The 21,381-nt window shown below is 37.6% G+C and overlaps 1 protein-coding gene across 2 annotated transcripts in view; it reads left to right on the forward strand.

The window, feature by feature from the left end:
* Positions 1-19,105, forward strand: part of LOC134789926 (neurogenic locus notch homolog protein 2-like) — an 82,905-nt gene extending 63,800 nt beyond the window's left edge. For both annotated transcript variants that reach the window (XM_063760635.1, XM_063760634.1), the window contains 7 exons: positions 4,508-4,661; positions 6,671-6,925; positions 16,511-16,653; positions 16,915-17,037; positions 17,508-17,610; positions 18,267-18,451; positions 18,819-19,105. In XM_063760635.1, the coding sequence (XP_063616705.1) occupies positions 4,508-4,661; positions 6,671-6,925; positions 16,511-16,653; positions 16,915-17,037; positions 17,508-17,610; positions 18,267-18,451; positions 18,819-19,022 (1,167 nt within the window). In that variant the 3' untranslated portion in view covers positions 19,023-19,105. The remainder of the gene's footprint in view (positions 1-4,507; positions 4,662-6,670; positions 6,926-16,510; positions 16,654-16,914; positions 17,038-17,507; positions 17,611-18,266; positions 18,452-18,818) is intronic.
* The last annotated feature ends 2,276 nt before the right edge of the window (positions 19,106-21,381 follow it).

Below are 21,381 nucleotides of genomic sequence, written 5' to 3' on the forward strand. Positions count from 1 at the left end.
TGTTTACCACCCTACCACCAACTAAATGATGACGTCACAAATGGCATGCGAGGCGTTTTCGCGCGAAGTTTAAACTAGCTATAATAAAATGCATTTATTTATGTTAAATCTTATGAGTATAGCTGAAATATTGTGTTTTTCGAAACCAATACAAGTGTACCGACAATAATAAAAGGGATTTCAAAATTTGTCATCAGGCCTATTGCAGCTTCTTGATAGATAAGACACGATTCCCAATCACCCGTATTTTAGAAGTACTGTACAAGTTTATGGCGCAATTTCGAATTTAGAATAAACATCCGTGCATTTTGAGTCGGCGCACGAACGATATTACCTATGCATTCAGGGTGGAATGCAATGTAATATAAAATGTTTCTTTATAACATTAGTCAAAACACTATTACTTTTCGAGATAATAATGGCAGCTACACTTACCCCATAATACCCCTACTAATATCCATACCCAACTAGCAAAATCACGCTAACAACAGTCTCTAGACTACAATTTTGTCGCTCTTATATTGATTTTATATCATCGTATAAGCCCGGGTTTGGGCACAAAGCATAAGCGTATTTATTTTAATATCGTTCTAATATCAGTCTAATTGAATGTTGTTTGCATTTACAGTAATCTTTTTCAAAACTATATTAAGCTGCTTTAGGCTAATATCGCTTTTACGTAAGTATCTTCTAAGCCTACATAGGCTTATATTGGTCGAACGTAAGTATCTTGTAAGCCTACATAGGCTTATATTGGTCGAACGTAAGTATCTTGTAAGCCTACATAGGCTTATATTGGTCGAACGTTAGAATCTTGTAAGCCTAAATAAGCTTATTTTGGTTTGAAACATTCTATTTGTGAAGTATAAATATACGGGTGAAATTAACTGCAACGTGACAAAAACATATTAGTGTAAGTGTTTATCAAACTTTTTATGAATTATGTTTAAATATAATAACGTGCTGTTTATCATCGTCTGTTTATGTTTCAGGGTAAGTATTCACATGGGAAAATATTATTTATTGTAAAGTAGACCCTGTTTTACACTTCAAACTTCATGCGCCTACTCAAATATGGTGTTTGAATATTTTTATAATTATTTTATTTCTTTATTTTGTATTGATAGTCAGCCATTGATGTAGGTGTATTTTTCAAACGCACTATTAGAGTATTTTAAGCATTCTGAATACAAATGATGTGGCCATGTTGAATAAATAACGGTTCCTTGCTTTACTTATACTAACAATAGTGTTCCCAAAAACGATTTAAGATCAAACCATCTTATATTGATCTTCTCTTTTGTGATATAAGTGTCTTGATCTTATATCACTCTAATATTTTACTAAAGTGCTGCTGTTGATCTTATTATAGCTTTAGTAAGATCAGAAAAGTACGTACTTACAGTGTTCTTATGCTATGTTGATATTAGTCTTACATTCTTACAATAGCATTTAGAAATCTAATATAAAATCAAATGAACTAAGAGAATGAGGATATAAGACCAGGTACTCTCAAGTTCAATGAGACTTCGTAAATGTTGTTGTAAGAGCAAGAGGCTTATAATAGTATTATGCTATGTTGATATTAGTCTTACATTCTTATAATAGCATTTAGAAAGTCTAATATAAGATCAAATGAACTAAGAGAATGTGGATATAAGACCAGGTACTCTCAAGTTCAATGAGACTTCGTAAATGTTGTTGTAAGAGCAAGAGGCTTATAATAGTATTATGCTATGTTGATATTAGTCTTACATTCTTATAATAGCATTTATAAAGTCTCATATAAGATCAAATGAACTTAGAGAATGTGGATATAAGACCACGTACTCTCAAGTTCAATGAGACTTCGTAAATGTTGTTGTAAGAGCAAGAGGCTTAGAATAGTATTATGCTATGTTGATATTAGCCTTACATTCTTATAATAGCATTTAGAAAGTCTAATATAAGATCAAATGAACTTAGAGAATGTGGATATAAGACCAAGTACTCTCAAGTTCAATGAGACTTAGTAAATGTTATTGTAAGAGCGAGAGGCTCATAATAGTATTATGCCATGTTGATATTAGTCTTACATTCTTATAATAGCATTTAGAAAGTCTATTATAAGATCAAATGAACTTAGAGAATGTGGATATAAGACCAGGTACTCTCAAGTTCAATGAGACTTAGTAAATGTTATTGTAAGAGCGAGAGGCTTATAATGGTATTATAAAATGCTCTTATATACATATATAAGACTAGGTAATAAGACTAAACTTACTAAAGTGCGTATTAGCTTGTCTAAGACTAATATAAGAGCGATGATAAGTTCAAAACAAAAATAAGAGCGCTATAAGCTCACTACTCTTATAAAGTGCGCAATCTGAGACTTTTTTGCTAGTTGGGTAATGACCTACCCTAGGTACACTTATATTTATAATTTGAACATTTTTATGTTATTACTCAGAATTGCGAACTCTTTCGATCCTAATTAGTAGGAGAAAAAAATGTACCAACATTTTTATTTCGATTCCATTTTTCATAGACCGTTACGGAATGGTGGATACACTTTTTATACTCCTATTATTAGGATTGAAAGAGCTCACAATTTTTAGTAGAAACAACATAAAAATTCCTAAATTCGAAAAAAAAAACGTAGTATCCTACTTTAAATAACATGGCCCATATAGGTACTTCCTGTTGTTAAAAGAAAATTAAAGTCATGGATTATAATATATTAATATTAGATTTTGTAACAAAACATACAGAATCAACCTTTAGACAAATTAGTGCCCTAACTATTCTTTTCAAATCTAAATATCTTAATCATATTACTAAATGCCATTTCGTCGAACCCCTAAATATTTTACTATTAGAAGTATTAGAACAAAGTAAATTATTTTCAGAAAATATTACAGTAGGTATTTATTTCAGTTTACCCTAAATATTTTGTCATATAATTAATTTTGAACAGTCAATTAGGTACCTAAGTATTCGCAACGTATTAAACTTAACAATTTAATATCTCAACGGTACAGTTTTATAATAACCAGCTGTATTCGGCCGTAAGTGTAGATACTTGTAGATAGAAGTTCCGACCGCGACGTTCGTACGAGTAAGTCCGTGACCGCTGAAAGTCGGAAATGTCTGAACTAATGCTAACTACGCGTTCGACCCCTGGCATCTGTGACTCGTCGTTAGGGGTAATAGAAGTCCGAAGCGTTATTAATGCGCTAATGCTTTAGTAAGCAGAATAGGAATGTTCATACCATATGATCATTTTCATCAGACACACGTAATACGTGGCAATTCAGACTTGGAAGAACTTACAAAAAAACAGCGCTTTCAAACCGTATTACTGTCTTGCAGAATTTCTGGGCGGGCGAGGTGTTCAAAATTACCTTGACACACTCTTATTCTTTTAAGAATAAAGTCGCGTCAAGATCATTTTGAACACCTGGCCCGCTTAGCAACTTCTGCTGCTCACTGTACCTACTCGTACTTCCTTAATGCGATATGCCTCAGATAAAAGTTTTCTCGAGACATACGCTGGCCAAAGAGGGCCCTAAATCGTAGAGCTTTATGCGCGGTTTGTAACGGTTTTCCCTTGGAATTTGAATAAGAAAGGGCCTATTATGCGATGTGCATTTGGCGTATCAAAATAATAACGAAAACGTATGGGTTTTACGTGTTTGCTAGCTTTTGTGCGCGAACACATATTTATTTTATGTGCCAGCAATGATGTAGGTAGATACCTAATTGCATACCTATGTTTCCCTCGGGAATGGCCTAGGGAATCGGGAATAGGCCAGTCATATGTTTTTATGAAAAATATATAAAGATTCGTTAAAGTAACTGATGCATTAAATTTGGAGTATCTCGATTTGATCAAAAACACTTTTAACTTATTGTTTTATTTCATGCTGGATTTCCTCGTGACCAATCATTACATATTAATTCATCAGGGTAAGGTCACCTTAACCTAGAACTTAATGTCCTTATAAGACTTATGGATTTTTTGGTCATCGCCATTAGTGAACGGATCGTAACTTTTATTGGTACTTACCTACATGGCAGTTAAAACTTTAGGTACTTAGTTACTGTATGGAATTGGGACCCTTCAAGAGGCGTTACCTACGAAAATGTGTCGTGCTGATAAGCGCTATTTTCGTAAAAACTGTATATGTATTACGTCTGTTACGTGTAACTATTTTAATAATTTTAACTGTAGGTAACTAGTTCCCCGCCATACAGCCGTAGCCTAGTGCCCCTGACATATTCTGTTATGTGTTTTATTACTTTTATTTATAATATTTATTTCTTATTCTATTCTTATTCTTAATATCTTAGTGAACGCTTTGTAAATAAAAACCAAGTTAAATGCTAGGTAGCTCCCATAAAATGGTACGATATGTATAGTATTGTGCAGTTGGTCGAAAAAGGCTTTCAAGCGTTTGACCTCAACCGGCGTGTGACGCGTCGTTAGTGGTAATAGAAGCCGACAGCGTTATTGATGTGCTTGTAGGAAGGCTACGAGTGCCAGTGCTGCGCCGGCCAGCTGGGCCCGCACTGCGAGGAGCGCGACGTCTGCAATCCATCACCCTGCCTGAATAATGGCATATGTGTCGACCTCACGCAGCCTCTCAACGGGGCGAACTACCACTGCCTTTGTCCCTACGGTAAGGAATATGAGGAATATTATGCAAATTGTGATGATACCTTTCTCATTAGCGCGTGAGGTGTAACTTAATACCTACTAATTACTAGTTGTTGAATCCTTGATGGTAACCTAATATTTTGTCTCGTCGAAGGTACGCAGGCATTTGTTATAATAAATTCATTGGCTTTACAGTTGAATAGGTACATCAAATTATACAGGGTGATTTTGGGGTCGTGAAGCAAGAGAACAAGATACCATACTTTTATTTTAGTATTCTCATGAAGTGAAATATGCAATTTCTTTTGAGAAAAATAAAGTTCCTTAAGCATAATTCAAAGATGATGAAGAGCCTAATGATGTTGTTAATTATTGTTTATCACCAATAATGATGATAATGTGGATCATTTACAGAGTCAGAAAAAGTGGTTCTGGATCACGACCCAGAAATCACCCTATTCACCCTGTATTAAAAACATTCTGTGACCTTTACATAGCTGCAGGTCCTCGTCATAAAAAAAACTCGTTATGAACGGATTTACACGCCTTTGTAATGATATACAGATGTTGCGTGAACCCATGACGTCATAGCGTGAAACTGAAAATATCTAACATACCGAGGCCGTGTTTCCTTCATGAATTATTGCCTGGATTTTACCATTTTCCTCGAGCCATTTATTTTTCGGACAACTTCATTCTAATTTATGTCGGAGGTAACAGTTTATGTTTCATGTTTAAGCTCAGGATAAATAATCCCTATTGAAATAATTTATTCCTTTCATATTCAGTGGTGCGATGGCGAAATTTTATTCATTGTACCTATTAAATTCGACAGAGGAATATTTTTGTAACTCAGTCAATTAAGCATCGTTGTGACGCAATCTGCTGCCCTGAATACGGAGCGTGTTATTACGTAATCATTCAGCCAATTGGATTGAATACGTTATTTGGATCAAATATTCATATTGGCTAGCTGAATATTGCTGAACCTGATATGTGCTTCGCCTATATTTATTTTCGTAGCTGGGATGGATGAGTAAAGTTTGTCAGGAGCTTAAGCTTTTAGCTTTGTTAGTACGGTGGTGCGCTCTTAATACACATTTTCCGTACCATGCCCCACATATATCTTGTTTACACGACGCTTTTACTCAACTGGGCAGCTTGAAGGAAGATTTATTTAGAGTTGTATAGCGGGTTTGGGCTAACAATATTTATATTGCAGTGATAAAATAAAGAAACTAACTTAGCTATCTATAAAATAAAATAAATTCTAAATAAAATTAAACTATATCTAAGAAATTGGGCCCCTTTGGCATGGTGCCGAGGACGCTGGCAGCATTAGCATTATAAGTTAGTTTTTTTTTATGTACCTGAAACAGAAAATAAACAGAGATAGGTACTTACCTAAATATGAGTGTTAATCCATTAACGGTTTAGGTAGGTATAAGTAGTTTAAATTTGCATCAATTAGCTTGGAATACTAATTTTATCGATGCATATTAATGTTCTGTTATGTTCCCAGCTTTAGTTTGATGCCTACATACACATTTTAATGATATTAACTAATTTAAATTTTAACTAGTTCGACTACTACCTATTGGTTCTTAACGGAACTAGGTACCTACGATTGATGTCGAGGTTTGATGTCGATTTAGCGCGCCATTACACACAACTGTGTCACGCTGGACTGACTTCCAATGCTTGCTAAACCATTAATCCTAAAAGATATCGACATTCCAGTATTATCGCTACAATTTATAGCGCTAGTCTGTATTCATAAAAACATACCTAGATATATCGCTTATGATTTATTTTATTACCAAATAAATAACGGCCAAAATGTCTGCGACTACCGTTTTTTTCTGCCTTTAAATATAGGTACTCATATAATTTCACCTAAAGAAATAAAGCTTCAGTGTGTGATCTCAAAGGTGAAGGGAAAGTAAATTAAGGAAAGCATTCGCAAACATTGAAGCCTTTAGCGTGGGAAATGTTTTATGTATTAACTGTAAATGTTTCCTTTTTACATAGGTTTTACAGGTAGAAAGTGCGAAAAGGATCCGTGCTACTCGGAGCCTTGTCTGAACGGAGGGTCGTGCATGAGCCTGGCGATGAACGGGTCGACGACGTTCCACTGCGCATGCGCGGACGGCTGGACGGGCGCGCACTGCGAGCTGCCCACGGTGGGCGGCGCCTGCGCTGACAAGCCCTGCGTCAATGGCATCTGCATAGAGCAGACAGACATTGACGCTGAGGGCCACGAGTACCGATGTTTCTGCTTGCCAGGTAATTATTTAACAGTGACTTTTGTTTTTTAGTTTTTTCGCTTGCGCAGCAAACAGCGTCAGCGGCATTAGCATAGAGCAGACGGAGGTACACACATCCACACCAAGACGCACGAGTTAGTCGCTTTATAATTCTTTACCAGAGACTTTTCATTTCGTAGAGACTTTTTCCTCTTTTTTATAGCGCTTTTCTAGTTGCTTCGTAAAGGTATAGTCACCTGCAATAATATGTACACAACGATGGCCGCAAAAATATCTGATACGGTTTTATTTGTTGTAGGCCTTCGAAGAGTAACATATTATTGCAGGTGACTGTACACTTAGACAAAAAAAATTAAAGTCTAGAATAATCAGTCACAGTCAGCATTCAAATGCACCTGTCGTTGTCGCATTTCTCCTCTGTACCATAATGCTTTTATGCTTTTATTTATACAAGGTATTAGGAGAGCCTTTGATCATAACTCTAACGGAAACGGAAATTGATGACATGGCGGGAAAACGTGATCAAATGAATTAAGTAGGTACTCAGACGTTGATCTAACTGTAAACAAATGACTAAGTTTTACAGCTACTAGGCACTACTTGTGGTAAGTACCTAAAGCCCGTCTTCTATACAATTCTGTACAATTTTCGAAACATTAAATTAGGTATATCATATTTAATTTTTTGTAAAAAGTAAGGTTTACTCGGGTAATTCCGAACGTCGAAAACTGTCGGAATTAAGGGTGATTTTCATCTGAATTTCGGAATTATCCGACATTCGGTAATACCCGAATACACCTTATAAGCTTTTAAATTATAAATGAGGATTTATATAAGAATTCATCAATCTTCTGAGGTATATTATAAGTATTTAAAGAATTACATTTTACCTATGGTTAGGTAAATTTAAAAAACCTAGAGCACCCTCTAATGCGTAATAGTGCCACACCTTATAAGTATGTCATTTTACCCCGTCTGAGAATTTACATGCAAATTAATTATCGCTACCCGATCATACAATTCTCACACAATACGAATACATCTAATCTCTATTGATCTAACGACCTTATCTCTATCACGCGCTTGTGTTTGTGTTTTAGGGGTCGTTAATGTAATAAATCGTTTTGAAGTTAGTCGATTTAATAATAGTTAGTCGTGTTTGCGATCGTCGGGCGAGCGAAATTGTGGGAGTGATTTATTTGAAGATCAGTTGGAAGGTTGCCCGCTCCCGTGCGGTCTCGCTCGTCACTTGATGTGATGCCTAACCGCCTTGCACGCTTGCTGGGGCACGACCTCATCTACTTATTTGTTTATTTAAACTTTATTGTCCAAAGACCTTTTCTATCACATATACCATAAGTAGATCTTATATTTAACCTTGGTCATAAGTTCCATTCGCTTCTATTTAAAAATGCATTATTTTTATAGCATAATACAATAACAATTATTAAATAGATCAGATACATATCATCATTTCAGCCTATATACGTCTCACTGCTGGGCACAGGCCTCCTCTCATGCGCGAGAGGGCTTGGACTATAGTCCCCACGCTAGCCCAATGCGGATTGGGGACTTCACAAACACCTTTGAATTCCTTCGCAGATGTATGCAGGTTTCCTCACGATGTTTTCCTTCACCGAAAAGCCAAATAAATATCAAATGGTATTTCGTACATAAGTTCCGAATAACTCATTGGTACGAGCCAGGATTTGAACCCGCGACCTACGGATTGAAAGTCGGACGTCATATCCACTCGGCCACCACCGCTCAGATACATATACTTCGTCCAATTATTTCTTTGGCGTACAATAAAGCACTCTCAGCACATACGACTCATACGAGGGAAACACTAATTTATATTAAGACGAATATAGGTAGGTAGGTACTATAAATATGTGTATCTACGGAAAGTTTAGCGAATCAGAAACATTGATCTACGTATAGAATTTTGAACTTACGTTAGTACTTACTTAAAATGATTTGTAGTTAAAAATATTTATAACCGGGTCTATCGCGAATCTATTTTGTTACCTTTATTTACCGACGTTTCGACACAGGTCGTGTTAAACTAGTGATATGTGTTCAAAGCGTGAAAGTTAAATGTTACTGTTAAAAAAAACCGGCCAAGTGCGAGTCGGACTCGTACACACACGAAGGGTTCCGTACCATTATCTATAAAAACGGTCACCCATCCAAGTACTGACCCTGCCCGACGTTGCTTAACTTCGGTCAAAAATCACGTTTGTTGTATGGGAGCCCCACTTAAATCTTTATTTTATTCTGTTTTTAGTATTTGTTGTTATAGCGGCAACAGAAATACATCATCTGTGAAAATTTCAGCTGTCTATCACAGATCACGAGATACAGCCTGGTGACAGACGGACGGACGGACAGCGGAGTCTTAGTAATAGGGTCCCGTTTTACCTTTTGGGTACGGAACCCTAAAGATGACATGACAAACGAATGGATGCGTTCGCCTTCCCATTAAATAAAGATAGCGCGTTGACATGCGTGCGAGCGCGACGCACTTAATATTTATATATTTATAGTGCTTTAATATTAGCAGCACTTGAACTGCGATTACGTAACTCTTACATTTTTCGAAATACTTTTAAGAATGTTTTGTGGGATAGGTAGACTTATATCTTTTGACTAAAAGTTTTGAGACAACGTTTACTTAAAAAAAAAACCGGACAAGTGTCGGACTCGCCCACCGAGGGTTCCGTACAAATTTAACTTTATACAGGGTGTCCCATAAGTGACACGTCACAGTGACACTGGAGGTAGACCAGGCCAAGAGGACCCAAACCAACTTAACATGACCCCAGTAAAAGTGGCACGGTTTTCGAGTTATTGCCAAATTAAGGTTTTTCATGAATTTTGACCGTTTTTAACGTTGTTAGTGCCAGTGTGCACTCGGAAAGGTGTCGAAGTTAGTTTTTTTTATGTGTACGGCATCATGAATAGTTAATTAAGATAACAAAATATGTATTTTATCCATAAACAATGTAAAATACAAAAAAAATACTGGTTTAATCTTGAATTAAATTCACAGCGAAACATCAGTTTCGACTTTGACCACCTGTCGTGAAAAAAAATTACTACAAAAGTAATGAGCAAATAAAGTCAAAAAATTGAGCATCTTATGCAGATTCAAAATGGTATAACACATGTACCTTCCTGCAATAAAATAGGAATTATTATCATCTTTCGAAAGCCTCATAAAAAATAAGTGAAAACTAGGAAATCTGCAATCCGTTGCTACTTTTAGTAAAAATAACGATTTATGTTGAGATATCTAATTCTGGATTCAGAAATAAAAAAACGCCTATTCAGTATTTACCGAATGCTTAAAAGAATGAGATGGAAAATGGTTATGTCCCTTTTTAAGGATATCATTGAGTTGATAAAGGTTCAAAGAAAATAAAATACTGCAGGTTGAAGTTTAATCAATTTTTTAAAGTAATTTTATTTTAGAATAGGTGCTCGAATTGTTTTTCCCCGGCTCGTATGCACGCTTGGCACCGTCTTGTAGAACTTCAAGTTAATTTCCTGTAGAAAGGTACATGTGTTATACCATTTTAGAATCTGCATAACATGCTCAATTTTTTGAAGTTATTTGCTCATTACTCTTCTAGTAATTTTTTTTCACGACAGGTGGTCAAAGTCGAAATTGATGTTTCGCTGTGAATTTAATTCAAGATTAAACCAGTATTTTTTTTTGTATTTTACATTGTTTATCGATAAAATACCTATTCTGTTATCTTAATTAACTATTCATGATGCCGTACACATAAAAAAAAACTAACTTCGAGACCTTTCCGAGTGCACACTGGCACTAACAATGTTAAAAACGGTCAAAATTAATGAAAAACCTTAATTTGGCAATAACTCGAAAACCGTGCCACTTTTACTGGGGTCATGTTAAGTTGGTTTGGGTCCTCTTGGCCTGGTCTACCTCCAGTGTCACTGTGACGTGTCACTTATGGGACACCCTGTATACAAATTTTTAGTTTTGATTTTTTTTTCTGTACTTGTATGGGGATATTACTTGCCAAATTTCATAGTTGTAGGTAACCGGGAAGTACCCTATAAATTTTGATTCCCTTGAGAGTGTTCGACACACAATATACGTTTTAAGCGGCTTAAACGGCCTTAGCTTTTATTTACGTTAACTTAGAAGTTTGATTTTTTGAGAGCTTCAAAGGAGCATAGACCTGAGTGACCTGAGTATATGGTTTTAATTTCAACTCGATATCTCCACGTGTTCCCGAGTTAAAGACGGCCTTGACAGACAGACGGACGGACGGACAACAAAGTGATCCTACAAGGGTTCTTTCCTGTTGAGGTACGGAACCCTAAAAACGTCACACTAATGGATCGAGAATTGAATTAATCAATCAAATCAAGTTTGATGAAAATTTGTTTCCTTTCATCTATCATTTTTCACGAAACGCTACGTCGAGCCGTAATCAGGAGAACAAAATAAATTCCTTCGAAAACGGCCAATATTTTTCACTTTTTATCACATCAATATTCGTTTACGTAAGTACCTAATTTAATTAAGGGTCTTAAGTAACCGAATGTTTTATATCCCATGCTTGAAATAAATCGGGGTGAATTAATCAAGGGACTTGTTTTCCCGACTGGGAGAGGGAATATACATAGTGCCGGGGCAAACAAACAATCCCCAGGGCAATATTGTCTTTCAGAAGAAAGCGACCGAAACTTCTTTCATTGAGATCGTACTTGTACCTACGTTTAACATAGCTACACATATGCATATTTTAGGTAGGTACTAGTAACAAATAATAAAGAACAACCGATATTTCAATATTAAATATATTAAAACGGGTCCTCACGTTGTACTATGTTTCGCTTCGTACTGAGTAGCATTATCGGTAGCACGCGTTGGCGGACCGACGGAGACATGTTGAGCAATTTTCGACCTAAAATACGTTAGTGAGTGAAGTATTCATATAGGTATTTAATATAGGAGTCTCACGGAAGTGTTGTTATTGAAATTGATTAATTACGAGGCAATATTTCATTATTCATACCCATTCTTCTGTTGATTCAATATCATCCGAATAGATTAAAAATGTAACCAAACGTTCATTAAAGTGAAGAGATTTATGTTTATCACTTTGGTAAAACCCTCCCGCCTTCCGCTTAAGTTGCTTTTAATTACGCTATCGTAAAGTGGAACGGAAATCTCTGTCGTATCTCATGGACTTAACTTGTATCTAATGCTGAAGTTTTAGACGCTATCCTAATTAAAAAAGATACTATTACCAAAATCAGACAGGTCAGCAATTTATTATTGCTTTGTGCACGATTGGGTCACCCACTAGGAGGCTATATTTACCTAGGCATTATTAGTCAGTTATTGTTTCTCCGTTCTGGATTTCACGGGCCTTTAAATCCCGGTCTTTTGATAGGCTTGCGTGGGGATACAGATCCAACACGTAGAGGCCCTTTGGAGAGCTTTAATGTCATGTAGAACGCCTGCTGGAACCCGTTCACAGGCGCAACAATAGACACCCATGAACCGGTCGCAGCAGGCATTGGGACTATTGTAGAAAAAGTGAACAGTATACCGGTCTATGGATTGATGTTTGGGTGGACAATGAAAGTGGGCTATTGTAAAGAGGTCCGGACACCTGCCATAACAATGTTAACACCGTCATCGAGGCAGGCGGTGACTCGCCGCTGACTAGATGGGCCCCTGAAACTGCCGTCGTAAAGACGACCAGGAGCAACATCGGTGTGAGCGGCTCAGGGGTGTCGAGAGGTGTGCGCCGCTTTCTACCCAGTGGCTGTTACCAGCCACTGTGCCAACTCGCGTCTTATGCATGTTTCACTTCCACCCCTGGAGCATATAGCTCTAGCGACTCCTCTCTGGGCGGCCAATGAAGGCAAGCCAGAGCTGAGAGTCCTGCGGGTCCCCTTGGGGTTCCACTCCGACCGACGAAGACACGCCGGAGACGGAGACCCTGACCGACTCTCGGGAGCACTCGGGTCCGTGGGGTCGTTACTCCCCAACAGCTCGCCACAAGCTGCCCTGCGCCACAAGGTACCAAAGACATATATGTAACCCCGTATAAGATGAATAAAGTCTAAGAAAAAAACGTGCCTCGGAAATCAAGAAAAAGTCATTCTCGGATAGATGGCGCACACACCTTTGGCCTATGGTCGGCTAGATGGCGTTGACGACACCGTTTCATATTTAACAATTTTAACACATAGGTATCAGTGAATGAACATGGGTCAAAATGATATAAAAATAATAATACAAATCCATAATAATAATCCATATATACAAATGTTTTCGATAGTTTTATACGTTTTCATTTTGAGTTGTAGTCGTGTGTCGATAGATGGCAGTAAATTTACTGTGACTACATAATTTACTATGACAGGACCCCTCTATACTATCTATTCTCTTTATTCGTAACCTACTTATTCGTAATTTGACTGTTGACATAACAGTATTTTTTTCTTGAAAATTATTTTCTACTATTTTATGTGTAACTATACGAGTAAGTAGGTGCAACAAAGTCAGTCGCTCTATATAATTTTTGGCAAACCGCGAGTTCTCAGTTCGGGGCGAACTACTAGTTATAAAGTAATTTTCACCACACCAGCTCGGAAAGGCTTACTTTGCACTTCAAAAACGGATAGCAAAGTTGCACTTTGCTATCAGTAATTCACATGTGAGGCAATGTAATCAAATGCAAATTTTGAGTTGTTTTCTTATGTTTGCTGGTAGAATTGACTTTTAAATGATGATTTTGGATGATAAATATTGAATAACATTCATTTGAATTTGATTTGGTTTGATTTTGTGTGATATTTTACATTTAATATTTGATTCGGGTTGATGTGGTGAAAAATTTTGTGTTTCACTCGGGGGCAAATTTTGTTTAACCCTCGTGTTTTGAAAACCTCGCAACGCTCAAGATTCAAGAAGAATTTTAGCACGAGCGGTTAAACAACAACTTTGCCCCCTTGTAAAACAAATAACTATTTATATATTGATTCGTTGCTTGTTGATAAATAAATCATAACAGTTGATTAGTAATAGTCTACATATTACACATTATTATAGTGTAAATAACATTATTTGCGGTATTTGACGTCTGTCACTCACAACAGCAATACTACGTAAAATGTTTTGCACATCGAAATCACAAAGGAAAACAACTGCACTGCGAAGTTGCGAACGTTTACGTTCTACGTCTTTTTTTTTTAATTTTAGGGTTGGCCGGACACCACCGTTATGAATCGGTAGTCGTCTAAGTAAATCGATATGAATTTTTCATTTTTCTTTTAATAAAAATAAGGAAAAGGTGGATAATTAACTGTAAATATGGATATATTTATCGTCACTTAACAGACAACAAATTTGACACAGAAATAACATAAATAAACTTTAAAATAGATCCCCAGTTAGTTTCAATTTTGACAATGGGTGCGACCTACTCGGTCGGTGTATTAAATACACCGACCGACCGGTAGCTTGCGGGAAAACCATATAATTCTAGCTTTATTTAAATCTCAAATAAAAATTCATTATACGTCACAATTCGATACCTCAGTCTACGTGCCATCCAATTGTAATCGCTTGCTGTGACAATCGATTTGCGTTAGTTACATCTCTATATACGTCAGTCATAATGTGTCAAATACCGCAAATAATGTTATTTACACTTATATCTGCTTATATATAGTTCTCACTAAAGTTCGCATTGAAACTAGCTTGGTTTCAGGTTTCATTTTTTTTTTTAAGTAAATAAATCTTTTTAAGCTTTAAACACAATCGACATATAGAGGCTGATACTGGCTTGACGATTTGTTAAAGTTTCGATTACCTAGTTAAAGTTACGACCCTGACACGATTAGCAGTGAATCTTTCGCGCGAAAATAAATGCGAGCGTGACGCCTAATGACTCGACCCTTCATATTCGGTGCATTTCGCGCGCACCAATCAGCGTGAGCGATCGTCAAAGTCGTATCACATCAATATCAAAACAAATTGTTATATCAGAATCGGCCTCCTGATCAGCCGAAACGTATGAAACCATAATAAGCAGACTCGAGGTTGCCACACAATAGCGCTCCCTTAGTAATTTTACATACTAGTTCATGTAAAATTACTAAGCGAGCGCTATTGTGTGGCAACGACATACGAATAAACTAGGTAGGTATATTAATAAGGCGAATTGTGTGGTGACCTCGAGTCTGCTTATCGTTACGACAACGTATATGATCTGTACTCATGTAAACGATAGAGATGTTAACAGATATTCAGTTCTAGAGGTGATAATGGGTTGTTATAGCGTTAAAAGGTAACAGTGCAGTAAGTTATGGCTTAGTTTTTTCATGCACTTACTCGTACTTGTGGCGCTGGCAACCGCAAGTCTTTGCAAATGCTGCATAATTCGGAGTCTATCGTGGCTCACTTGGGGAACCTGGGGTCAGCTCAGTATCTAATTCCTAAAATTGACACAGGCGCTAGTTTTTACGAAAGCGACTTCCATCTTACCTTCCAACCCAGCGGGGAAACTAGATCTAACCCGGTTTTCGCACGATGTTTTCCTTCACCGAAAAGCGATTGTTAAATATCAAATGTTATTTCGGAAGTTATACATATCAGTGCCATGCCACGACCTTCGGTTTAAAAGTTGTACGCCTTAGGGCCCAACTTACATCCATCGATTTATCATCTAATCATCTTCACTGTCTTCAGCTAATAAGCTGTAGGTAGGTACTTAAGTTCTGACTTTATTCTCACGCTCAAGATGAAATTATGTAGATAACTATATTAAACATCCAAGTAGCACTTACCCTAATACGACATTATTCTTAATCTGAATTCGCGATGATATTCTTCTACTCAATTTATTTTATGTATTTATTATATGAGAGTTTCATGCAAAACCGAGCCTTGAAAAACGACTTACGAGTGAGATGGTTGGCGCAGCCCCGCGTCAAATGTCGTTGCGTAATTTTTATTTACATAGGCGTGTTAAGGCCCTTTGTGGCTTGTTTGCCAGAATGAGAAATTCCTCTTGTTTTGCATTTTATGTCGCCTTCGTATTAGATTAACATATTTTACTTTGCTATTGCTAATTTAGGTCCATAAAGAACATTATCGGGCGAGTTCATTTGAAGGTTTTCGGTAACCTGATCTCGGTTTCCATTAAAATGTAAACTTCGATTAAATTTAGATACTTACTTAGAACTTATTTAGTGAAAAGTCAAACCTACCCCTATTGCATCTTTCATAATAACATAATTATTAGTATATGTATGTATGTATGAATGTATGTATGTCACTTTATTGAACATAAACAGGTTTAAATAAAACGGACAAAATAAAAATGTTATGTACAAAGGCGAACTTATCCCTAAAAGGGATCTCTTCCAGCTAACCTTTCAGAAAACCTTTAACCTTTGAGTACAGGCAGCCTATTCATACTTTAACGGTTTTGACTCATCTGAGTTTCCGAAATAACGCAACAATATTTTTTATACAGAGATCAAATACATACAGGCTCTTTTATTATTTATATTGTAGTTTTTGCTTTGTTTTAAATAGGGTACACGGGTGAGCACTGTGAGATGGAATACAACGAGTGCGAGTCGTCGCCGTGCGCGAACGGCGGCACCTGCACTGACCGCGTCGGCGGCTTCGCATGTGCCTGCGGCCGCGGCTTCACCGGCAACACGTGTCAGCTCAAGGTACTGTACTGGGTACACGGGTGCTGATGTATGAGTGCGAGTATCCGTGCCCGTACAGCGGCACCCGTACTGCCCGCGTCGGGTGGCACTAACTTCGGTGTGGCACTCACCTAAGCTAAATTATCAACTAAGGACCTACCTATTTGATATTTTAAGAATGACACAGATGACGTTAATAACCTTATGGCGAGTGCACTTTTCCATTTTATATTTGAACTGGAATAAATAATTCCAATTTTGGTACCTTATTTCCCATTTCAGGTTGATTTGTGCTCACCAAACCCGTGCTCTGCGCAGCGCTATTGTGTGGACCGCGGCAACAGCTATACCTGCGAATGCCCCCACGGCTACGTCGGTGACGAGTGCCACCTGCCTGTCAAATCGGTAACTATCCGTGCAGATATATCTGTGCTAGCTAAAACCTTGCTCAGAGCAGCGCTACTGTGTGACTCTTCCATATAATTGTAACACAGAGACAATAGCGTTTCGTTCGCTGCTTCGCAAACGATTGGCATCTTGGCCAGGCCCCCATATACGTCAGTGATGAGTGCCACCTGGCTGCCAAAACTGCTGCTTGGCTGCGCCTAGTAGAATTTTCCACTCTATTCCATAGGTACGGGGATCGAGTCACTACCTACTATTATGGCTTGAGGGCCACCCCACACTAGCTTCTCTCGAGCGTCGGCATCTAGTCAACTCTATGGCTGCTGCTCGACCCAACGTTGACGCAACTGCGCAGCAACAGCATTTTCCATAGTGCTGACTAGGCGCCGACGCTCAAAAGACGCTAGTGTGGGATGGCTCTAAGAAATGCACATGTTTATAGGTTACAAATAATTATGTTGGTGTTACAGGCGTGCGACAATAATCCGTGCGCACACGGCGGCACCTGCTGGAGCGGCATCGACTCCTTCTACTGCTCCTGCCGACCGGGATACACCGGCAAACTATGCGAAGGTATAACTATCGAATATTCTTGTATTAATTAATTCGATTATTATATGCCTCAACCATCGGGCATATAATTTTTCTAAAACCTATCAAGTAGGTACGTCTCCAGTCTCCATATGCGCTGCGCACATTCACCTGGTTAACCTAAGTATAGTAGTGAGTAGTAGTGACCTTGCCTTTGGGTTCAAATCCTGGTAAGAACAATTGTTTATTTGATGATCACAAAAGTTTATTCCTGAGACGAGGAAGTTATCTTTGTAACTACTGAAACATTTAAATATAAGTAACAACAACGTTTTAAAACCGTCATTGAAATTGTTACTCAGCGGTACGGCAGATTTGTGTTGTATAAAAATACTCTTAAGTATTCATTTAATTATGTTTATTTAACCAAATTAGTCCTGGAAATAGACAGTAACGAAATTTCTTCAGCCAAAACTGATTATGAACGTTAGAATTAAATATAATTTTTAGAATGTCAAAAGGCATAAATGAAACATAAAATTTCCTCATATTACTCAGATTTTGTCAAACGTTGCATGGAAGGTCCCTTAAAGGATTAACGATTTGGTAAAAGATCACAGGGAACCGTCGGAATGATGGTAGCAAGAGACTGTACGTTGGATATATTCCGGCTTATTTGATAATGACATAACTTTTAGAGGACTTCATCCTGGAATCAGTGGTCCGCGGCGAGGTGATCAGCTCGGAGTCCCGCGGCGACGGCGGCGGCGGCGGCGCGGTGCGCGAGGTGCGCATGCCGCTCGGCCTGTACCACGACCGCCTGCACAACGTGTACATCGCCGCCGGCACGCTCGGCGCCGCCATCGCCATTGTGGGCGTCGTGGTCAGTACACACGAGATTCTTATCTTTTGGTGCGCATGACCAAAATATTACGTGTCTACGAAAGACAATGCTACGACGTAGCAAACCTTATCTTAATGATTTGCGGATAAATCCAAGAGTTCGTAATTATTCGTAAGAGATTTAAAGTCCAAGAGAAAATACCGACCATTGTTTCATATGCGAAACCTACTTAGGTACTTTAAATGGCTAAATCGAAAAAAAACAATAACTTCAATAATACCCTTAGATAGGGTAGGAGAAACATTTGTAGGGAATTCTCGTACTTTTCCTCTCGCCCCAAGCAAAATAAAACTAGTTATTTTCTTCTTACACAACCATGACCTTAACAAAAATATGAACATTGCAGGTGACGGCATGCCACTGCCGCGTGAACAAGACGTACTCGCGGCTGCTGTCGCGGCTGGCGCGCGCGCCGGCGCCGGCGCCGCACTGGCTGCACGACAAGCGCGCGCCCGCGCACGCGCAGCCCGCGCCGCCCGCGCTCGACACCACCGACATGTACTACACGCTCGACTTCAGCGACAGCCAGAGCTCCCCGCTCATACAATAGCAATCACTCATGAACTGCTCCGACGGGGAACGGTTCAAGATACAAATTTAAATCGCAGAACTTGCATGACACGAGATATTTGGGGGATTCAGAAAAATGTTTACCATTTTTTTTTTTCAAAAAAATTAACAAATTTTGAGTTATTTCTTCTCAGATCTTCGAGTATTATTGACTTTTTTTGTCATAAATGTAGTTTATGATACAAGCTTTTATCGCTGACTGTACTTTTCTTTTAACGGGCAACCGAGACAATTGTAACAAACCCAAACACACTTAGGTTGCGTTGTTTATCACAGAGTTCCTATGGTCATCTCCTGTGTCCATATTCATATGAGCTCGGTGGCACCATAATATTGCATTGTCCCTTCAACTTGCATTTGACCCGAATATACAACCATTCTTCGCTAGTTCAATAAAAGTTTGTAAAAAAATAACAAGCTGGGGGACAATAACTTTTATGAATCAGTTCTGACGGCTGATTTAAAATGTATTTACGTAAAAATGCGTCACAAAAAGGACAAGAAATATTTGCACTTTTATTTTTTTCTTAATCTAGCGATTTGCGTAGAAATAACCCAAAATAAGTGTAAGTTTGACAAAAAAAATATAGTAAGTACAATTTATTTTATAAAATCAGAACTCAACAACATAAACATCAAGCGGGATTAATAAACGGAAGCTTATTATCAGTTGTTGCTTGTTGCCAAATATAGGTCACTTACAACAAAGGGTACACTTACGGAAACCGGCATTAATGGATTTTTGACTGAATGTGGACTCAAACAGAGAAAATTGGGTTATTCCCACTAGTTACCACCAAGTTCTTACCAGTGGTAACTACTGGGAATTTTTTTCCCACCTTTTACCACTGGTAACTACTGGGAAAAAAAATCCCACTAGTTACCACCAACTCAGCTTGGTGGTAACTACTGGGAATTTTTATTCCCAGTAGTTACCACCGGTAAAAGGTAGGATTTTTTTTTCCCAGTAGTTACCACCAAAATATTGTTAGAATTCAATACTAATGAAACAGTATAAATGTAGCGTGCTGTAATAAATAATTATGTGTCAGTTAGTGATTCAGTAAACTGCTTTAAAAGTGATCAAAAATATTAAAACAGTTTTACCGGTACAAGTGTAAACACTAAAATAGAAGAGTCTCATTCTAGTCAAGTAGAAATTAACTTATTATCCGGATTAAATTTATCTTATTAACTGTAAATTGAATTACATATTTATACAAACGAACAAACAAATCAGTCAAAAACCGACAGAACTGATTTCGTTTATTTATTTACAGCTACTTCATTTCGTTCTATTATAACACGACGCAGAGCTGGAATATGTAGGTATTCATAATTTGTAGTCAGCCTAAATAAGTAAACGGCATGGTTGTTACTAAAACCGCTTAGGGAGCGCTTCGGATTGGCTGACTGCTCGGACTTATTCGGATTTTTTGTATTTAACTTTTATTATTTTGGTAAATACAAAAAAAAACTTAATACGAAGTGTACGAATAGTACTGATGCCCCTCTGGTAGAGTGTTATTACCATCCCGCTAGCGTGGGTGTTTAACCAATCGAGCCAACCAGCGTAACATGACCGAGCGATGTACTACCCGAGCGTAATTGGAATGCGAGCCTATGCTGGTTAGTCCGAGCAGTCAGCCCATCCGAAGCGCGCCCTAAGCGGTTTTAATAACAACCTTTACTTTACTTATTTAGCCTAACTACGAATTATGAATACCTACATATTCCAGCTCTGCGTCGTGTTATACTCGTAATAGAACGAAATGAAGTAGCTGTAAATAATAAAACGAAATCAGTTCTGTCGGTTTTTGACTGATTTGTTTGTTCGTTTGTATAAATATGTAATTCAATTTACAGTTAATAAGATAAATTTAATCCAGATAATAAGTTAATTTCAACTTAAAAACTAGAATGAGACTCTTCTATTTTACTTTTTGCACTCATACCGGTAAAACTGTTTTAATATTTTTGATCACTTTTAAAGCAGTTTACTGAATCACTAACCGACACATAATTATTTATTACAGCACGCTACATTTATACTATACTATTTATACTGTTTTTATTAGTATTGAATTCTAACAATATTTTGGTGGTAACTACTGGGAAAAAAAATTCCCACCTTTTACCAGTGGTAACTACTGGGAATAAAAATTCCCAGTAGTTACCACCAAGCCGAGTTGGTGGTAACTAGTGGGATTTTTTTTTCCCAGTAGTTACCAGTTGTAAAAGGTGGGAAAAAAAATCCCAGTAGTTACCACTGGTAAGAACTTGGTGGTAACTAGTGGGAATAACCCAGAAAATTTGGAGTATTTTTGATACTTCACCGA

This window comes from Cydia splendana, chromosome 4 (assembly GCF_910591565.1).
Source record: "Cydia splendana chromosome 4, ilCydSple1.2, whole genome shotgun sequence".
In the NCBI taxonomy this organism is placed as follows: domain Eukaryota; kingdom Metazoa; phylum Arthropoda; class Insecta; order Lepidoptera; family Tortricidae; genus Cydia; species Cydia splendana.